Source organism: Salmo salar, chromosome ssa20 (genome assembly GCF_905237065.1).
Source record: "Salmo salar chromosome ssa20, Ssal_v3.1, whole genome shotgun sequence".
NCBI classification, from domain to species: Eukaryota; Metazoa; Chordata; class Actinopteri; order Salmoniformes; family Salmonidae; genus Salmo; species Salmo salar.
Window position 1 is genome coordinate 649,841 of NC_059461.1, and position 18,936 is coordinate 668,776.

At 43.0% G+C, this 18,936-nt stretch overlaps 2 protein-coding genes across 2 annotated transcripts in view; one reads left to right on the forward strand and one right to left on the reverse strand.

Annotated features, from left to right (window-relative positions):
* LOC106597389 (nucleolar pre-ribosomal-associated protein 1-like) overlaps window positions 1–17,370 on the forward strand; it is an 88,773-nt gene extending 71,403 nt beyond the window's left edge. Inside the window, 6 exon segments of the mRNA XM_045704205.1 lie at window positions 3,020–3,164; window positions 6,426–6,535; window positions 7,971–8,144; window positions 10,841–11,079; window positions 15,811–16,416; window positions 16,640–17,370. Coding sequence (XP_045560161.1) covers window positions 3,020–3,164; window positions 6,426–6,535; window positions 7,971–8,144; window positions 10,841–11,079; window positions 15,811–16,416; window positions 16,640–16,860 — 1,495 coding nt within the window. The 3' untranslated portion in view covers window positions 16,861–17,370.
* Window positions 17,371–17,708: 338 nt separating this feature from the next.
* LOC123729338 (melanocortin-2 receptor accessory protein-like) lies at window positions 17,709–18,898 on the reverse strand. The gene is made up of 3 exons (XM_045704240.1): window positions 18,703–18,898; window positions 18,397–18,493; window positions 17,709–18,191 (listed from the first exon to the last, which is right to left on the reverse strand). The coding sequence occupies exons 1-3, from the start codon at window positions 18,818–18,820 to the stop codon at window positions 18,131–18,133; spliced, it is 276 nt and encodes a 91-aa protein (XP_045560196.1). The 5' UTR covers window positions 18,821–18,898; the 3' UTR covers window positions 17,709–18,130.
* Window positions 18,899–18,936: the final 38 nt, after the last annotated feature.

The window sequence follows — 18,936 nt, forward strand, 5'->3', positions numbered from 1 at the left end:
TATAGTGTTGCGGTAGTATGGTGTTACGGTAGTATAGTGTTACAGTAGTATGGTGTTACGGTAGTATGGTGTTACAGTAGTATGGTGTTAGTGTTACAGTGGTATAGTGTTAGTGGTATAGCGTTACAGTAGTATAGTGGTATAGTGTTACAGCGGTATAGTGTTAGTGTTACAGTAGTATAGTGTTACAGTAGTATAGTGTTACAGTAGTATAGCGTTACAGTAGTATAGTGTTAGTATTACAGTGGTATAGTGTTACAGTGGTATAGCGTTACAGTGGTATAGCGTTACAGTGGTATAGCGTTACAGTAGTTTAGCGTTACAGTAGTACGGTGTTAGTGTTACAGAAGTATAGCGTTACAGTAGTATAGCGTTACAGTAGTATAGCGTTACGGTAGTATAGTGTTACGGTAGTATGGTGTTACGGTAGTATGGTGTTAAAGTATTACAGTGGTATAGTGTTACAGCAGTATAGTGGTAAAGTATTACAGTGGTATAGTGTTACAGTGGTATAGCGTTACAGTGGTATAGCGTTACAGTGGTATAGCGTTACAGTGGTATAGCGTTACAGTAGTTTAGCGTTACAGTAGTACGGTGTTAGTGTTACAGAAGTATAGCGTTACAGTAGTATAGCGTTACAGTAGTATAGCGTTACAGTAGTATAGCGTTACGGTAGTATAGTGTTACGGTAGTATGGTGTTACGGTAGTATGGTGTTAAAGTATTACAGTGGTATAGTGTTACAGCAGTATAGTGGTAAAGTATTACAGTGGTATAGTGTTACAGCAGTATAGTGTTAGTGTTACAGTAATATAGTGTTACAGTAGTATAGCGTTACAGTAGTATAGTGTTAGTGTTACAGTGGTATAGCGTTACAGTGGTATAGCGTTACAGTAGTATAGTGTTAGTGGTATAGCGTTACAGTGGTATAGCGTTACAGTGGTATAGCGTTACAGTAGTTTAGTGTTACAGTAGTATAGTGTTACAGTAGTATAGTGTTAGTGGTATAGTGTCACAGTAGTAAAGTGTTACAGTAGTATAGTGTCACAGTAGTATAGTGTTAGTGGTGTAGCGTTACAGTAGTATAGTGTTAGTGGTGTAGCGTTACAGTAGTATAGTGTTACAGTGGTATAGTGTTGCAGTGGTATAGTGTTAGTGGTGTAGCGTTACAGTAGTATAGTGTTACAGTGGTGTAGGCGTTACAGTAGTATAGTGTTGCAGTGGTATAGTGTTAGTGGTATAGTGTTAGTGGTATAGTGTTAGTGGTATAGCGTTACAGTGGTATAGCGTTACAGTGGTATAGTGTTACAGTGGTATAGCGTTACAGTGGTATAGTGTTAGTGGTGTAGCGTTACAGTAGTATAGTGTTACAGTGGTATAGTGTTACAGTAGTATAGTGTTAGTGGTGTAGCGTTACAGTAGTATAGTGTTACAGTGGTATAGTGTTACAGTAGTATAGTGTTAGTGGTGTAGCGTTACAGTAGTATAGTGTTACAGTAGTATAGTGTTGCAGTGGTATAGTGTTACAGTGGTATAGTGTTACAGTGGTATAGTGTTAGTGGTGTAGCGTTACAGTGGTATAGTGTTACAGTGGTATAGTGTTACAGTGGTATAGTGTTGCAGTGGTATAGTGTTAGTGGTGTAGCGTTACAGTAGTATAGTGTTACAGTGGTATAGCGTTACAGTGGTATAGTGTTGCAGTGGTGTAGCGTTACAGTAGTATAGTGTTACAGTGGTGTAGCGTTACAGTGGTGTAGCGTTACAGTGGTGTAGTGTTGCAGTAGTATAGTGTTAGTGGTGTAGTGTTACAGTAGTATAGTGTTACAGTGGTATAGTGTTACAGTGGTATAGTGTTACAGTGGTATAGTGTTACAGTGGTATAGTGTTAGTGGTGTAGCGTTACAGTGGTATAGCGTTACAGTGGTATAGTGTTGCAGTAGTATAGTGTTAGTGGTGTAGTGTTACAGTGGTATAGTGTTACAGTGGTATAGTGTTAGTGGTGTAGCGTTGCAGTGGTATAGTGTTAGTGATGTAGCGTTACAGTGGTATAGTGTTAGTGGTGTAGCGTTACAGTAGTATAGTGTTAGTGGTGTAGCGTTACAGTGGTATAGTGTTACAGTGGTATAGTGTTACAGTGGTATAGTGTTACAGTAGTATAGTGTTGCAGTGGTATAGTGTTAGTGGTATAGTGTTACAGTGGTATAGTGTTACAGTAGTATAGTGTTAGTCTTACTCAAGGTTTTACTTTAGTTTAGTTGTTCTTTAGTCCTATGTAATCCCTGACTGTATTCCACTAGGTTGTTCTTTAGTCCTATATAATCCCTGACTGTATTCCACTAGGTTGTTCTTTAGTCCTATATAATCCCTGACTGTATTCCACTAGGTTGTTCTTTAGTCCTATATAATCCCTGACTGTATTCCACTAGGTTGTTCTTTAGTCCTATATAATCCCTGACTGTATTCCACTAGGTTGTTCTTTAGTCCTATATAATCCCTGACTGTATTCCACTAGGTTGTTCTTTAGTCCTATATAATCCCTGACTGTATTCCACTAGGTTGTTCTTTAGTCCTATATAATCCCTGACTGTATTCCACTAGGTTGTTCTTTAATCCTATGTAATCCCTGACTGTATTCCACTAGGTTGTTCTTTAATCCTATGTAATCCCTGACTGTATTCCACTAGGTTGTTATTTAATCCTATGTAATCCCTGACTGTATTCCACTAGGTTATACTTTAATCCTATGTAATCCCTGACTGTATTCCACTAGGTTATACTTTAATCCTATGTAATCCCTGACTGTATTCCACTAGGTTATACTTTAATCCTATGTAATCCCTGACTGTATTCCACTAGGTTATACTCTGATGAATGAAATAGTTGGCTGAGGAACTATTCTGTCATATTGGATTGGTGTTTTGTCCAGTTATTAAAGGTGGATGCTGTGTGTTTAGCCCAGTGGATGTTATCCGTATGGAGGTGACTCGTCCGTGACATGTTGTTGTTGTCTCTCCTCTCAGCACAAGGTGGAGAGGGGAGTGGATTCTGTCTGTCCTAGAGGAGGGACTGACAGACAGACAGTGTTATGATCTGTTAGACCAACAGGGGATCTTCCAGACGCTGCTAGGATTCTGCTGCAGCCCACTCTGTGATCAACACACTCGGGTACAAACACAACAACATCCTCCCCCCCCTGCCAGGGTTTCCATTTTGAAAAATGTGGCACCAGACAGTTTTAATTTACCGGACATTTTGAGAAATGTATCTGACCAACATGCATTGGGGTGAGAGTATTCACACCCCTTGATTCTCCCCCCACATTTATTTGTTACAGCCTGAATTTAAAATGGATTCCATATAGATTTGTTGTTACTGAGCTATACACTACCACATAATATCAAAGTGAAATTGTTATTTTTATTTATTTTTTTAATGAAAATCTGGTGTCTTGAGTCAATAAGTATTCAACCCCTTTGTTATGGAAAGCCTAAAGCTCAGGAGTATAGATTTGCTTAACAAGTCATGTAGTAATTTTCATGGACTCACACTGTGTGTAATAATAGTGTTTAACATCATTTTTTTAATGACAAACCTCATCTCTGTACCCCACACATACAATTATCTGTAAGGTCCCTCAGTCATGCAGTGAATTTCAAATATAGATTCAACCACAAAGACCAGGGAGGTAGATGGGTAAAAAATTAAGAAAAAAAGCACACCTTGGATATCCCCTCGAGCAGGGTGAAGTTATTAAAACTTCTTACGGGCAGGTGGGACGGTACCGTCCCACCTGGCCAGCATCCAGTGACATTGCAGAGCGCGAAATTCAAAATACTAAATTCAAATATTTAACATTCTTGAAAATATGTGTTATACTTCAAAATAAAGCTTAACTTCTTGTTAATCCAGCCGCTGTGTCAGATTTCAAAAAGGCTTTACGTCGAAAGCACACCATGCGATTGACTGAGGACAGCTTACTTTGGGCACGCTTTTCATCCAGATGTCAAAATACTGCCCCCTACCCCAGAGAGGTTAATTACACTTTGGATGGTGTCTCAATACACCCAGTCACTACAAAGATACAGGCGTCCTTCCTAACTCAGTTGCCGGAGAGGAAGGAAACTGCTCAGGGATTTCACCATGAGGCCAATGGTGACTTTAAACCAGTTACGGAGTTTGATGGCTGTGATAGGAGAAGACTGAGGATGGATCAACAACTTTGTAGTTACTCCACAATACTAATCTAATTGACAGCGTGAAAAGAAGGAAGCCTGTACAGAGGCACTAAAGTAATACTGCAAAAAAATGTGGCAAAGCAATTAGATTTCGGTCCTGAATACAAATGTTATGTTTGGGGGCAAATCCAATCCAATACATTACTGAGTACCACACTCCATATTTTCAAGCATGGTGGTGGCTGCATCATGTTATGGGTATGCTTGTAATCGTTAAGGACTGGGGAGTTTTTCAGGATAAAAAAAAAAACTGAATGGCGTTAAGCGCATGTAAAATCCTAGAGGAAAACCTGGTTCAGTCTGCTTTCCAACAGACACTGGGAGATGAATTCACATTTCAGCAGCACAATAACCTAAAACACAAGGCATAATCAACACTGGAGTTGCTTACCAAGAAGTCAGTGAATGTTCCTGAGTGGCCGAGTTACAGTTTTGACTTAAATCTACTTGAAAATCTATGGCAAGACCAATTTGACAGAGCTTGAAGAATTTTTTAAAAGAATAATGCGCCACAATGTTCCACAATCCAGGTGTGGAAAGCTCTTAGAGAATTACCCAGAAAGACTCACAGCTGGCCGAAGGTGCTCAGAACGTTTAGCTTATAATGTTAATCAACTATTTCGTAACATTATTAGCGCAGAAATGCGCACAAATCAGTCGGCTACGAGACAATGAAAGAAAGTTAAAAACCAGTAGAACTTGAGAGAAATAGACTACTGGTTTCAATGGCATATGGAAGTCTTTATAAAATAATTGTTTCCACAGATATGGTGGGTCCCACATATATGGTGGGTCCCAATGGCGCTTGCAACGCCAAGGGTTGTGAGTTTGATTCCCACGGGGGCCAGTATTTAAAAATGTAATAAAATGTATGCACTCTACTGTAAGTTGCTCTGGATAAGAGCGTCTGCTAAATGACTAAAATGTAAAAATGTAAATGTCTAGGCTATTTTGAAGCAAGATAAAACATGTCTCATAATATGTAGTGAAACGTTCAGGTTTCGAACAATACTAAGTAGCTATATGTTTTGAAACTACCTCCAGCTCATAGCAATGTGACGTGCTGATGAAGCCTGCCTTCTGTTAACTATGCATTTGAATGATGAATGGGAAGAGCACTTCAATTACCAGTTGAGAAATAAAAATACTAGATCTTTTTTTTAATCATGGCCCCTAAAAATATTGTTAACATATTATTGCGTTTCAGAATTGTTGCAATGATTGGGCTTTTAAAAGTGCTGTCTGACAGATGTTCCACTCAAAGGCTCTATATATATATATATATATATACACACACACACACACACGGGGCCAATTGAATTCCTCTAAATTATGCAAATTAACCCATAGACCGATGACCAGTCAAATGTATTTCCATCAATGAATAAAAAGCATTATTTTGCAATAGTTTTTCTTTTTCTCCCAGGCAATTAGCCGGTGCCAATTTTATTTATCGGCTTTTATTACCATTTTTATGGCCAAAAGCTGGCTATTACCAGCTAACGGAAACACACACACACACACACACACACACACACACACACACGCGCAGGTAAACAAAGAATACTAGCACTACCTCGCAATTTCTGCTTTGTCTTTCTCTTAAGAATAAACCATTTCCCACTAAGTATATATTTATTTATTTTTTGGGGGGGGGGGGTCATTTTCAGTTTGCATCTTAGTTCATGTACCTTGGTTGGAATGCAAAATTAGCAGCAGAAACAATAACAAAGATTACTCCCCTGTCCCTGTTTTGGTTAAAACCTGCCCGTTTGGGTAAAAAGCTGAGAGGGATAGGGCTTGAGAAATGTAACCACTCTCAAATTCATAGACAGAACTATGGATGCAAGGACTGACCATGCATGATATAAAAATGATAGTTTTAATCATGTTATGAGGCTATGTTTACATTTACTTTGTTTACAAACAATGGAGTAAAACAAGCTGATATATTCTGGGTTCTGATTGGTAGGACAGTTGAACTAAACTCATGAGGCATTTCAAAGTTAGCTTCTTCTGAATCAATGGGTACATATTAATTGACATTATACGTCCAACACTTTTATGTTTTGGACATGATTACCCCCTTCTTTTTTTTTAAATAAACAGTATTTCAATAAAGTATAATGTTGTCATATGTTAATCTTTATGACTATTGTCTCTCCTCCTGTGTTTTGATGTTCTCTACCAGACTCTGATAGTGAGAGTCCTGCACCAGGCTGGTCACGTGACCAAAGCAGCCTACAATCTGACCAAGGGCCACGGGCTCCTCACCTGGGTTCTACAGCTGCTGGAGAGGAGGTGAGATATACTGTCTGGATGTCATCTTTACTATTTCAATCATCTAGCCAGACATTCTGGTTCTGATGTCTTTATTTATTTATTTATTTTAAACAACAATAACAAAACGTTGCCTTCACCAGGAAGCCCTGTTGATCAGTGACCATAGGTGGAGGGGGGGAGGGGTCAGTGTGCTCCAGAGGGGAGGGGGTCAGTGTGCTGTGGGGGGGAGGGGTCAGTGTGCTTGGGGGAGGGGGAGGGGTCAGTGTGCTGTGGGGGGAGGGGTCAGTGTGCTGTGGGGGAGGGGTCAGTGTGCTGTGGGGGAGGGGTCAGTGTGCTGTGGGGGGGAGGGGTCAGTGTGCTGTGGGGGGGGGAGGGGTCAGTGTGCTGTGGGGGAGGGGTCAGTGTGCTGTGGGGGGAGGGGTCAGTGTGCTGTGGGGGGGCGTGGGGAGGGGTCAGTGTGCTGTGGGGGGGAGGGGTCAGTGTGCTGTGGGGGGAGGGGTCAGTGTGCTGTGGGGGAGGGGTCAGTGTGCTGGGTGGGGAGGGGTCAGTGTGCTAGGGGGAGGGGTCAGTGTGCTGTGGGGGGAGGGGTCAGTGTCCTCCAGGGGAGGGGGAGGGGTCAGTGTGCTCCAGAGGTGGAGGGGGGAGGGGTCAGTGTGCTCAGTGGAGGGGGAGGGGGTCAGTGTGCTCCAGAGGGGAGGGGGAGGGGTCAGTGTGCTCCAGAGGGGAGGGGGAGGGGTCAGTGTGCTCCAGAGGGGAGGGGGAGGGGTCAGTGTGCTCCAGAGGGGGAGGGGGAGGGGTCAGTGTGCTCCAGAGGGGAGGGGGAGGGGTCAGTGTGCTCCAGGGGAGGGGGAGGGGTCAGTGTGCTCCAGGGGAGGGGAGGGGTCAGTGTGCTCCAGGGGGAGGGGGAGGGGTCAGTGTGCTCCAGGGGAGGGGGAGGGGTCAGTGTGCTCCAGGGGAGGGGGAGGGGTCAGTGTGCTCCGGGGAGGGGGAGGGGTCAGTGTGCTCCAGGGGAGGGGGGAGGGGTCAGTGTGCTCCAGAGGGGGAGGGGAGGGGTCAGTATGCTCCAGGGGAGGGGGAGGGGTCAGTGTGCTCCAGGGGAGGGGGAGGGGTCAGTGTGCTCCAGGGGAGGGGGAGGGGTCAGTGTGCTCCAGGGGAGGGGGAGGGGTCAGTGTGCTCCAGGGGAGGGGGAGGGGTCAGTGTGCTCCAGAGGGGAGGGGGAGGGGTCAGTGTGCTCCAGAGGGGAGGGGGAGGGGTCAGTGTGCTCCAGGGGAGGGGGGAGGGGTCAGTGTGCTCCAGGGGGGAGGGGGAGGGGTCAGTGTGCTCCAGGGGGAGGGGGGAGGGGTCAGTGTGCTCCAGGGGAGGGGGGAGGGGTCAGTGTGCTCCAGGGGAGGGGGGGAGGGCATCATTAGAGAAGAATCAAACAGAGTTAAATAACCCCTCTTCTCTCCTCCAGACATGTAGACCAGGGTCTGCTGGGTGCTGTGGTGGAGCTGCTCCATGTGCTGTGGTTCACCAACCTGGGCCAGAAGGAGGACAAACCCCAGGGACCCGGCACTCCAAAGGTTCTCCCTCTACCCCTCATCAGCCAGTTCCTGTGTGTAGCCACCACCATCATCAGACATCTGAGGTAGAGGACTCCTTAACTACACTATGACAGTCTGCTTAGTGAAGCAAAACGTTGTCAAAAGACACCGTTGTGAGTAGAGTGGAATGTTAACACCTGCCAAATGGGGGTAGATTTTGGCGTTGCCGGGTAAGGAGGTCTATTTCACCAGCCACGTTTGGCGGGTGGTCACACAGCATTTGGGAACAGTTTAAAAAAAAAAAAAAAAAAATGTTTTATCCCCAATCTAAAAGCCCAAATGTAGAAGTTTGTTGACTTGACCTGAAAGGCTACCCAAGTGTGACTTTTTGTCCTGTTGTTTCTTGGCTAGTTACATCGTTTTGTTTACATACTTACCGGTGGTTGTTTTTCAATGTATGTTTGCAGCAACTGTCTACTGGTAGCGCAGGCATGGAGATGATCTTTACCACGGTAATGGCCCGCCCCTTAAAGGGGCAGCAGAACATTTTTACCACGGTAATGGCCCGCCCCTTAAAGGGGCAGCAGAACATTTTTTACTACAGTAATGGCCCGACCCTTAAAGGGGCAGCAGAACATTTTTACCACGGTAATGGCCCACTCCTTAAAGGGGCAGCAGAACATTTTTACCACGGTAATGGCCCGCCCCTTAAAGGGGCAGCAGAACATTTTTTACTACAGTAATGGCCCGACCCTTAAAGGGGCAGCAGAAATTTTTTTACCACCTAATGACTAAACTATTTTGGGGTAAATTGTGTTTGTTTGAGCATAAAACAGTTCAAAAACCTTTCATTCATCAACTTTTTAGTTTTTTCTTATCATTAAAACACTCAAATAATTCCATTGTGCTCCTACATTATATCAATTGATGTTCTCCTTGTAATACAATTATGCGTCAGAGCCCTGAACTAATAATAATAATAATATAATAAATAAATAAGCCATATGACTCAGCATTTTGTGGCAGGGCAGGATCCTGAATGTTCAGTTGAAGAACTGTTTATCTGTTTTACTATTGTATCTAAATTATTTATTTGAACATACATTGGTTAAAAGACTTGGGTCACAAAAATGGAAATTGAATTGAGCAATATACCACATTACTTCTTAATAGTAATACATTTATTGTTTTAGAAACATTACTAAGCATGCTCATCTGTTATTTGTGATTTTTTTGTTGTAATAATGGCAGAAAAATATTTTGTCTGGAAAAACATCTGAGCGGCTGGTTAGATTAATTTTTTTTAATTTACCTGCCACGGTGGCTGGTGGACCAACAAGTTCATTTCCCACCCTGGTTGTGAGATAATGGTAACAAAGTCAATACCTCTATGGATGGTATAAATAGGTCCAGGAGTTGTACCACTTGACCTGTCCAAGAAGAATTCTGATCTCAAGTCACATGTCCGGAAAAACTCTGGTTATAACTTGATGTTCAGCGCCTTCAGAAATTATTCAAACCCCTTGACTTTTACCACATTTTGTTTTGTTACAGCCTGAATTTAAAACTGATTAAATTGAGACTTTTGGTCACTGGCCTACACACAATACCCCATAATGTCAAAGTGGAATTATGTTTTTAAAACATTTTTTTACTAATTAATTAAAAATGTAAAAGCTGAAATGTCTTGAGTCAATAAGTATTTAACCCCTTTTGTTATGACAAGCCTAAATACATTCAGGAGTAGAAATTAGCTTAACAAGTCACAATAAGTTTCATGGACTCACTCTGTGTAATAATAGTGTTTAACATACTTCCTGTTTTGAGTTTTTACTGGTAAGCAGGAATCAGGAGGATAAAGTTATGGTCAGATTTGCTGAATGGAGGGCGAGCGAGCTTTGCATGCGTTTCTATGTGAAGGTGATTTTAGAGTTTTGTCGCCTCTAGATGCACAGGTGACGTGCTGGTAGAAATGAGGTAGAACCGATTTCAGTTTCCCTGCATTACTAACACTGGCCACTAGGAGCCCCGCCTCTGGATGAGCATTTTCTTGTTTGCTTTTGGTCCTATACAGCTCATTGAGTGTGGTCTTAATGACAGCATCAGTTTATGGTGGTAAATAGACCGCTACAAAAATATAGATGAAAACTCTCTTGTTAAAAGTGGTCTACAGTTAAGATAAGCAAAACAAAACACACAAAAGAGCCCATAATATGGCAGCTATCCATTCCAACAGCTCTCCAGACTGCTGAAGGCAGGTCGGCTGAGCCTCTAGTGCTGAGCTTCCGACTGCAGCATCGTGGGACAGCTCTGTTACCTCTCTTCCTCTCATTAACCCTCTTCTCTTCTCCAGGCTGGTGAAGGCAGGTCGGCTGAGCCTCTAGTGCTGGGCTTCCGACTGCAGCATCGTGGGACAGCTCTGTTACCTCTCTTCCTCTCATTAACCCTCTTCTCTTCTCCAGGCTGGTGAAGGCAGGTCAGCTGAGCCTCTAGTGCTGAGCTTCCGACTGCAGCATCGTGGGACAGCTCTGTTACCTCTCCTCTTCTCATAACCCTCTTCTCTTCTCCAGGCTGGTGAAGGCGGGTCGGCTGAGCCTCTAGTGCTGAGCTTCCGACTGCAGCATCGTGGGACAGCTCTGTTACCTCTCCTCTTCTCATAACCCTCTTCTCATAACCCTCTTCTCTTCTCCAGGCTGGTGAAGGCGGGTCAGCTGAGCCTCTAGTGCTGAGCTTCCGACTGCAGCATCGTGGGACAGCTCTGTTACCTCTCCTCTTCTCATAACCCTCTTCTCTTCTCCAGGCTGGTGAAGGCAGGTCAGCTGAGCCTGTATCTCCAGACTCTGAGCTCCATCCTGCAACATCGTGGAACAGCTCTGGGGGTCCACGGGGAGGCTGGCTGGCTGACCTTACGACCCCAGGCTCTTTCCTCCCAAGAAGCACTCGCCCTCCTCCACCGCTGGAGCACGCTGACCCACAATGCACCTCTCCTCAGCCAGCTGCAGACTGTGGCGGAGAAACACAAAGTCAAGGAGCTGCTGGGTGAGGGATTACTGGATATGTCAAAATCTCTGCTGCCTCACGATGTGGCTTTTCTCTCTGAATTTCCTGCTTTGACAATATGTTTAGGAGCTGTGGTTTATAAAAACACCTCAGGACAGTAACTCATCCGTTCTCTTCCTGAAATCAGACGATGTATGATCATCTTTACTTGCTCCATCTCAGACCTGACCTTGCTGGGTTTGTACGGTCATGAAAATCCTGGAAAAGTAATTGTATTTTCCAGGCCTGGAAAAGTTTTAAAATGATAAAATCCCGACAGTTTTGGAAAAGTCATTGAAAATTAATTTAATAATTTCTGTTAATGTAATTTATTTAGGCACAGTTTTTAAATTATGTATTTTATCAATCAGATAAAAATGAACGTATTAGCCAGGGTCAGAATGACCGGCATAGTACGAGAGGAGTTGTCCGTTGCTCAAGGCCTACCCAATTCAAAGCATTTATTGAACCCTCTAATTAAATGTTTAGCTATTATTAGTATGTATTCATGTTTTCGTCATGTCCCAAAAAAAAAAACGTTCCTCCGACACTCGCGAATAAGGCCATACAAAGTTGATTTACTTTTTTTTAAACGTTTCATATGATTAATTTAAACAATTATTTTTGATGAAATGAACGATTCACTTTGCTATTGTATTAGTTGGGTTTCGGTTCAATCGTGGTGAATCGAATCATGTGACTCAAAATGATAATTTGTGAATCGTGAACATTAATTTTAGGAAATAATACATTTGGGATTTTGTAATTCCAGTTGATTTGAGCATCCAATGTAAGGGACATAGCAACTCAAATTGCAAAGTACCGTAAATTCCGGACAATAAGCCGCAATTTTTTCCCCAGGCTTTGAACCTCGCGGCTTAAACAACCTCTCTAGGCTAGGCGGGACGAATTCGTCCCACCTACGTAACAGCCACTTGCAGCCTGTGGCGCGATTTTCAAAATCTTAAAAATCCTATTACTTCAATTTCTCAAACATATGACTATTTTACAGCCATTTAAAGATAAGACTCTCGTTAATCTAACCACACTGTCCGATTTCAAAAAGGCTTTACAACGAAAGCAAAACATTAGATTATGTCAGCAGAGTACCAAGCCAGAAATAATCAGACACCCATTTTTCAAGCCAGCATATAATGTCACCAAAACCCAGAAGACAGCTAAATGCAGCACTCACCTTTGATGATCTTCATCAGATGACAACCCTAGGACATTATGTTATACAATACATGCATGTTTTGTTCAATCAAGTTCATATTTATATCAAAAACCAGCTTTTTACATTAGCATGTGACGTTCAGAACTAGCATACCCCCGCAAACTTCCGGGGAATTCGCTAACATTTTACTAAATTACTCACGATAAACGTTCACAAAAAGCATAACAATTATTTTAAGAATTATAGATACAGACCTCCTCTATGCACTCGATATGTCCGATTTTAAAATAGCTTTTTGGTGAAAGCACATTTTGCAATATTCTAAGTACATAGCCCAGGCATCACGGGCTCGCTATTTAGACACCCGGCAAGTTTAGCACTCACCATAATCATATTTACTATTATAAAAATGTCATTACCTTTTGTTGTCTTCGTCAGAATGCACACCCAGGACAGCTACTTCAATAACAAATGTTGGTTTGGTCCAAAATAATCCATCGTTATATCCGAATAGCGGCGTTTTGTTCGTGCGTTCCAGACACTATCCGAAATAGTAAAGAAGTGTCACGCGCTGGCGCAATTCCTGACAATAAAATTCAAAGTATTCCATTGCCGTACGTCGAGCATGTCAACCGCTGTTTAAAATCAATTTTTACGTCTTTTTTCTCGTAGAAAGCGATAATATTCCGACAGGGAATCTCCTTTTCGGCAAACAGAGGAAAAAATCCCGGCGCGGGGCGGTCGGGGTCACGCGCATAAGCTAGTGTCTCTTGATGGGCCACTTGAGAAAGGCGATAATGTGTTTCAGCCTGGGGCTGGAATGACGACATTCTGTTTTTTCCCGGGCTCTGAGAGCCTATGGAAGACGTGGGAAGTGTCACGTTAGAGCAGAGATCCTTAGTAAATGATAGAGATGGAAAAGAAGTTCAACAAATGGTCAGACAGGCCACTTCCTGTAAAGGAATCTCTCAGGTTTTGACCTGCCATTTGAGTTCTGTTATACTCACAGACACCATTCAAACAGTTTTAGAAAATTTAGGGTGTTTTCTATCCATATGTAATAAGTATATGCATATTCTAGTTACTGAGTAGGAGTGGTAACCAGATTAAATCGGGTATGTTTTTTATCCAGCCGTGTCAATGCTGCCCCCTAGCCCTAACAGGTTAAACAATGACGCGGCTAATATATGGATTTTTCCCGCTTTCAATTTTTAAATTTTTTTTAAAAAAAAACACATTCTGTGACGTGCTCAGTTTTTTGGCGGCATGAAGCTTTTCATTAGACCAATGAAATTGCCGAACGGGTTAATGTCAAACAAGTTTTTTGTTTACTGTTTAGATTAAATCGAGCGCTCTCAAACTTCCCATCATTCTGATTACGGTAGTCATTTTGTCACCCTCATCATGGCAAAGACACGGAGAAATGCATATGATGCAGCTTTCAAGTTGAAGGCGATTGATCTGGCTGTTGGAAAAGGAAATAGAGCTGCTGCACGGGAGCTTGGTCTTAATGAGTCGATGATAAGACGTTGGAAACAGCAGCGTGAGGAATTGACTCAGTGCAAAAAGACAACTAAAGCTTACTGCTCATTTATTTATTTTTTGTTACAAGCCGTGTTTCATGAAAGCCTATTTATTTTTGTCGACCATCCTCCGGGAGAGAGAATGGGTGGTCGACCATCCTCCGGGAGAGCTAATGAGTGGTCGACCATCCTCCGGGAGAGCTAATGAGTGGTCGACCATCCTCCGGGAGAGCTAATGGGTGTGCAGGTTTCATTTTATATAACAAACCACAACCGGACCTTGATAAACTGCCTCGGTTTGAGCAGGGCTGGATCAAATGCCTGCACACCCACTGAGTCAGCTCTCCAGACTGAGGGCTGACCATGTGTGTTTTATACAGTAGCCTTAACAGGTATTATACTATGTGGAGGTTTAGTGCCTTGCTCAATAACAGGAGATGGTATATGGGATCAGAGGGCAGCCTCCCTGTGTTGATACCACATTACGCTGACCTTTCTATACAGTGCCCCCCCCTGTAATTATTGGGACAGTGACCCATTCTTTCTTGTTTTGGCTCTGTACTCCAGCACTTTGGATTTGAAATGATACAATGAGTGAGAAAGTTACAGACACACAAATATCATACCCCCAAGACATGCTAACCTCTCACCATTACAATAACAGGGGAGGTTAGCATTTTATATCATAACCCCAAGACATGCTAACCTCTCACCATTACAATAACAGGGGAGGTTAGCATTTTATATCATAACCCCAAGACATGCTAACCTCTCACCATTACAATAACAGGGGAGGTTAGCATTTTATATCATAACCCCAAGACATGCTAACCTCTCACCATTACAATAACAGGGGAGGTTAGCATTTTATATCATACCCCCAAGACATGCTAACATCTCACCATTACAATAACAGGGGAGGTTAGCATTTTATATCATAACCCCAAGACATGCTAACCTCACCATTACAATAACAGGGGAGGTTAGCATTTTATATCATAACCCCAAGACATGCTAACCTCTCACCATTACAATAACAGGGGAGGTTAGCATTTTATATCATAACCCCAAGACATGCTAACTTCTCAGCATTACAATAACAGGAGAGGTTAGCATTTTATATCATACCCCCCAAGAAGGTCATGCTAACCTCTCACCATTACAATAACAGGGGAGATTAGCATGTCTTGGGGGTATGATATAAAATGCTAACCTCTCCTGTTATTGTAATGCTGAGAAGTTAGCATGTCTTGGGGGTATGATATTTGTGCGTCTGTAACTTTCTCACTCATCATTATTCATCATTCATTCAGATTATCCATAATCATGGTAGCATCCACATTAATGTAGAAGTGTTTAGAAACATATTATATTCTTATTAACAATAAAAGTGACTCCAAAATGACACTTACATGATTTACCATTAATTTCTATTTGGTATAAAATAATCTGAAACTCAACTAAAACAAACAGCAAATGCATTCAACCAGTTTATAAAGTCCCAAGCTTGATGTAATAATTGTGTGCTTAGGAATATGGGACCAAATACCAAACCTTTTAACTACTTCAATACACATATACAGTAAGTCAATTTGTCCTAATACTTTTGGTCCCCTAAAATGGTGGTGGACTATGTACAAAAAGTGCTGTAATTTCTAAATGATTCACCCGATATGGATGGAAAAATACCCTCGAATTAAAGCTGGCATCCTGCACTTTAACCTCATAGTCATTGTTACGATTTCAAATCCAAAGTGCTGGAGTACTGAGCCAAAACAACAAAAATGTGTCACTGTCCCAATAATTACGGATGGCGCCCTATGTACTTAGAGACGCTGCCAATTGTTGGTCATGGAAATTTGGTTAAAAGTCATGGAAAAGTCATGAAATTCCATCTGTCAAAATGTGTATGAACCTTGCCTTGACAAACCTCTGTACTGGCATTGGTTTCAGCCTGGCATTATTCACCCCCTAGTCCTCGTCTATGACAGCAGAATCAACATGTCTGTTTGTGTTTCTGTACATCCTCAGGGTCGGGCAGGGAGAAAGGCCGTGGAAGAAGCTCCTCTGTCCAGGCCCAGGCCCGTTCTAACTCCCGACCAAATGAACAGGGAGAGGAAGGAGAGGTAGAGAGACGAGAGGAGGAGAAGACTCTGCTGGAGAAGTGTACTCCTCACCTCAGGAATATCTTTACCCACTGGGTGCCTGTCTCTCTTGGCTGTCCCTCCCCTGACCCCCATACTCCCACCTCTACCCCCCTGGCCAACACCACAGCCCATCTTCTCACCAGGTGGTTCCTGAACTCCTTGGTAGAGGGAGCCTCCACCTACGAGGACAAAAGGACAGTCCACTTCCTTCGCTGGTTCCAGAAGACTGTCCTTCCTCACAGAGTCATAGTGGACATGGTGCTGGCTGACCCTGCTGTGAGACTGGACCTGCTCTGTCTCTATCACCAGGCCTGTGAGCCCCAGACCCAGCCCCAGGCCCAGATCTCTTCCATGGTAGAGCACGTCCAGCTGTTCACCAACATTATGACCCAACTCCTGGAGGCCAGAGGCTGCGCTGACAGTGACCTGCACAGGGCCGTGCTCACAGCATGCTCCCTAGGAAGAACATGTGATGACCAGACCACGAAGGGTAAGATGACCGATTCAGATTAACTTTATCTTCAATATTTATTGTACCGTAACAGGGGAGATTGCAGTGGTTTGTAAAATAACATCAGGTATAGATAGAAATTCCCAGGGGAAAAAAAGAGTTATATTGAAACTGGTTGCATCACTTGTGTTGCTTGGAAATTGAAGGAAATGGAAGGAAATGACACGTCTCATATGTTGTTGATCTTGATCTCCTCCTCCAGAAGGTCTGATGTTGCTGTCTCTGTACATCCATGAGATGTGGAGCGGAGCGAAGAGCCCAGAGCTGTTCCTGAACCACGTCCGAGTGGTGAACGAGATCCAGGGTTCTATAGGGACCAAGGACCAGAAGAAAAAGTCCAAACGACATTCCCAGACACACACAGCCCTCAGAACCATCTGTAGTGACCTCCTCTCAGGACTGCAGTCTACTGTTGCACCATAGGGGTTAAATAGCTGTGGCCCACATTACACCCTATTGAGTACACTATTTCTTAACCAGGGCCCATCGTGGTCTCTGGTCAAAAAGTAGTGAACTACACTGAGTGTACAAAACATTAAGAACATCTGCTCTTTCCTGACCAGGTGAAAGCTATGATCCCTTATTGGATGTCACCTGTTAAATCCACTTCAAATCAGTGTAGATGAAGGGGAGGAGACAGATTGAAGAAGCATTGTGTTTGTGTGCCAATCAGGGAGTGAATAGGAACAACAAAATATTTAAGTTCCTTTGAACGGGTATGGTAGTAACTTGCCAGGCGCACCGGTTTGTTTCAAGAACTGCAACGCTGCTGGGTTTTTCCATGCTCAACAGTGTCCAGTGTGTATCAAGAATGGTCCACCACCTAAAGGACATCCAGCCAATTTGACACAACTGTGGGGAAGCATTAGAGTCAACATGGGCCAGCATCCCTGTGGAACGCTTTAACACCTTGTAGAGTCTCCCACGTCCCGACGAATTGAGGCTGTTCTATGGGCAAGGGGGGGGGGGGGGGGGTAGAAACTCAATGTTTGGAAGGTGTTCCTAATGTTTGGTGTGTGTGTGTGTGTGTGTGTGTGGAATAGAGAACAGTTCCATACAGTAGATTCAGAGTTGAGATAAGTGTGCACAACTCAGACTTTTGTGCAAATCATCAATTTACGTCTAGTGAGAGAGGACATTTTCTGAGAATCTCAAATCAGAATACAGCATGCATACTTGTACAAATTTGAAAACGGTATTCACTCATAAAATGGAAGCCTCATTATTTTGAAACGGTATTCACTCATAAAATGGAAGCCTCATTATTTTGCATCTGAATTTTCTAAAAGAAGTTGTGTGTTATGTAAAGTCATTCATTTCATTTATTGTTGAAAACATTCACTTCTCTTTTATTAAATGTTGTAAAACCGTTTTGGTGTGGTCTTGTATTTGAATCCCACTTTATAACCAGGCTATTACATTGCAGATAGTCGATGTTACATCTGTTTTATAATCGTTCTGAAGAGTTGAGAAATCTTCCATCAGACCACAGCAGTGATGTTCCAAATGACATATCCTGCCAGTGTGTCCTTGGGGTACTTAACCCCTAAAATTGCTCTTTGGGTTCTGCACTGGCTGCCTTCTGCTCCCAATGTGTATGTGTATATGTGTGTGTGTGTATGTGTGTGTGTGTGTGTGTGTGTGTCTTTCAGAGGGGTTGGGATAAAGCAGAAAACAGATCAAGTATTCTCCATCAAGCAGAATTGGATCTAGGGTTCCTCCACGATTTCTTGGCCTTTTTAGAACTGTGAGCTCTGCACAGAAAATACAACAAATGTCCATTAAACAGGTGCAAGTAGGAAACTCTTTTTTTTGGTTTTCCCATCAGTGAGTCTTAACAATTAACCTTATCAGCCTTTCAGATTCAAAGCATCATAAATACTCATCTGTCTGTAAAACATGACCTGAAATACATTGTATTCAGGAACTTGATTGTATGAGACTGAAAGGAACACTTACTTGGGTAGACTGACTGAGCGGGACATGAAAGTCAAAATGACAAACAGGAATCCCACAAAAGCAGCCAGACTGATCCAGAATATGATCACGATCAAGTCTGAAGGAGGGAAAAGAGGGACAATGTTAGTATCGCTGCAAGTCTTAGTTCCAAATGGCATCCTATTCCCTTTATAGTGCACTACTTTTGACCCGTATAGTGCACAACTTATGGGCCCTGGTCAAAAGTAGTGCACTACATAGGGAATAGGGTGCCATTTGGGATACACATTAAGGGATGATGGTAAAGGAAGCCTTTTTAATACTCACACTTGTTATATTTCAGTTTGCGCTCGTCCACTGGTATTGGGTCTAAATAATCGTAGTAATATTCCCACTCGTATCTCCATGAATCCTGTGAGGAGTTAGTGGAGTTTATCATCCTCATGGTCAGTCGAAAGGAATGCCTTTCCTCTCAGATGTAGTGTGCTCTCCCTCTCCCCCTCTCTGTCTGTCTGTCTCTCTCTAATGCCCTGTCGCTCTCTCTCTTCTTCCCTGTCGCTC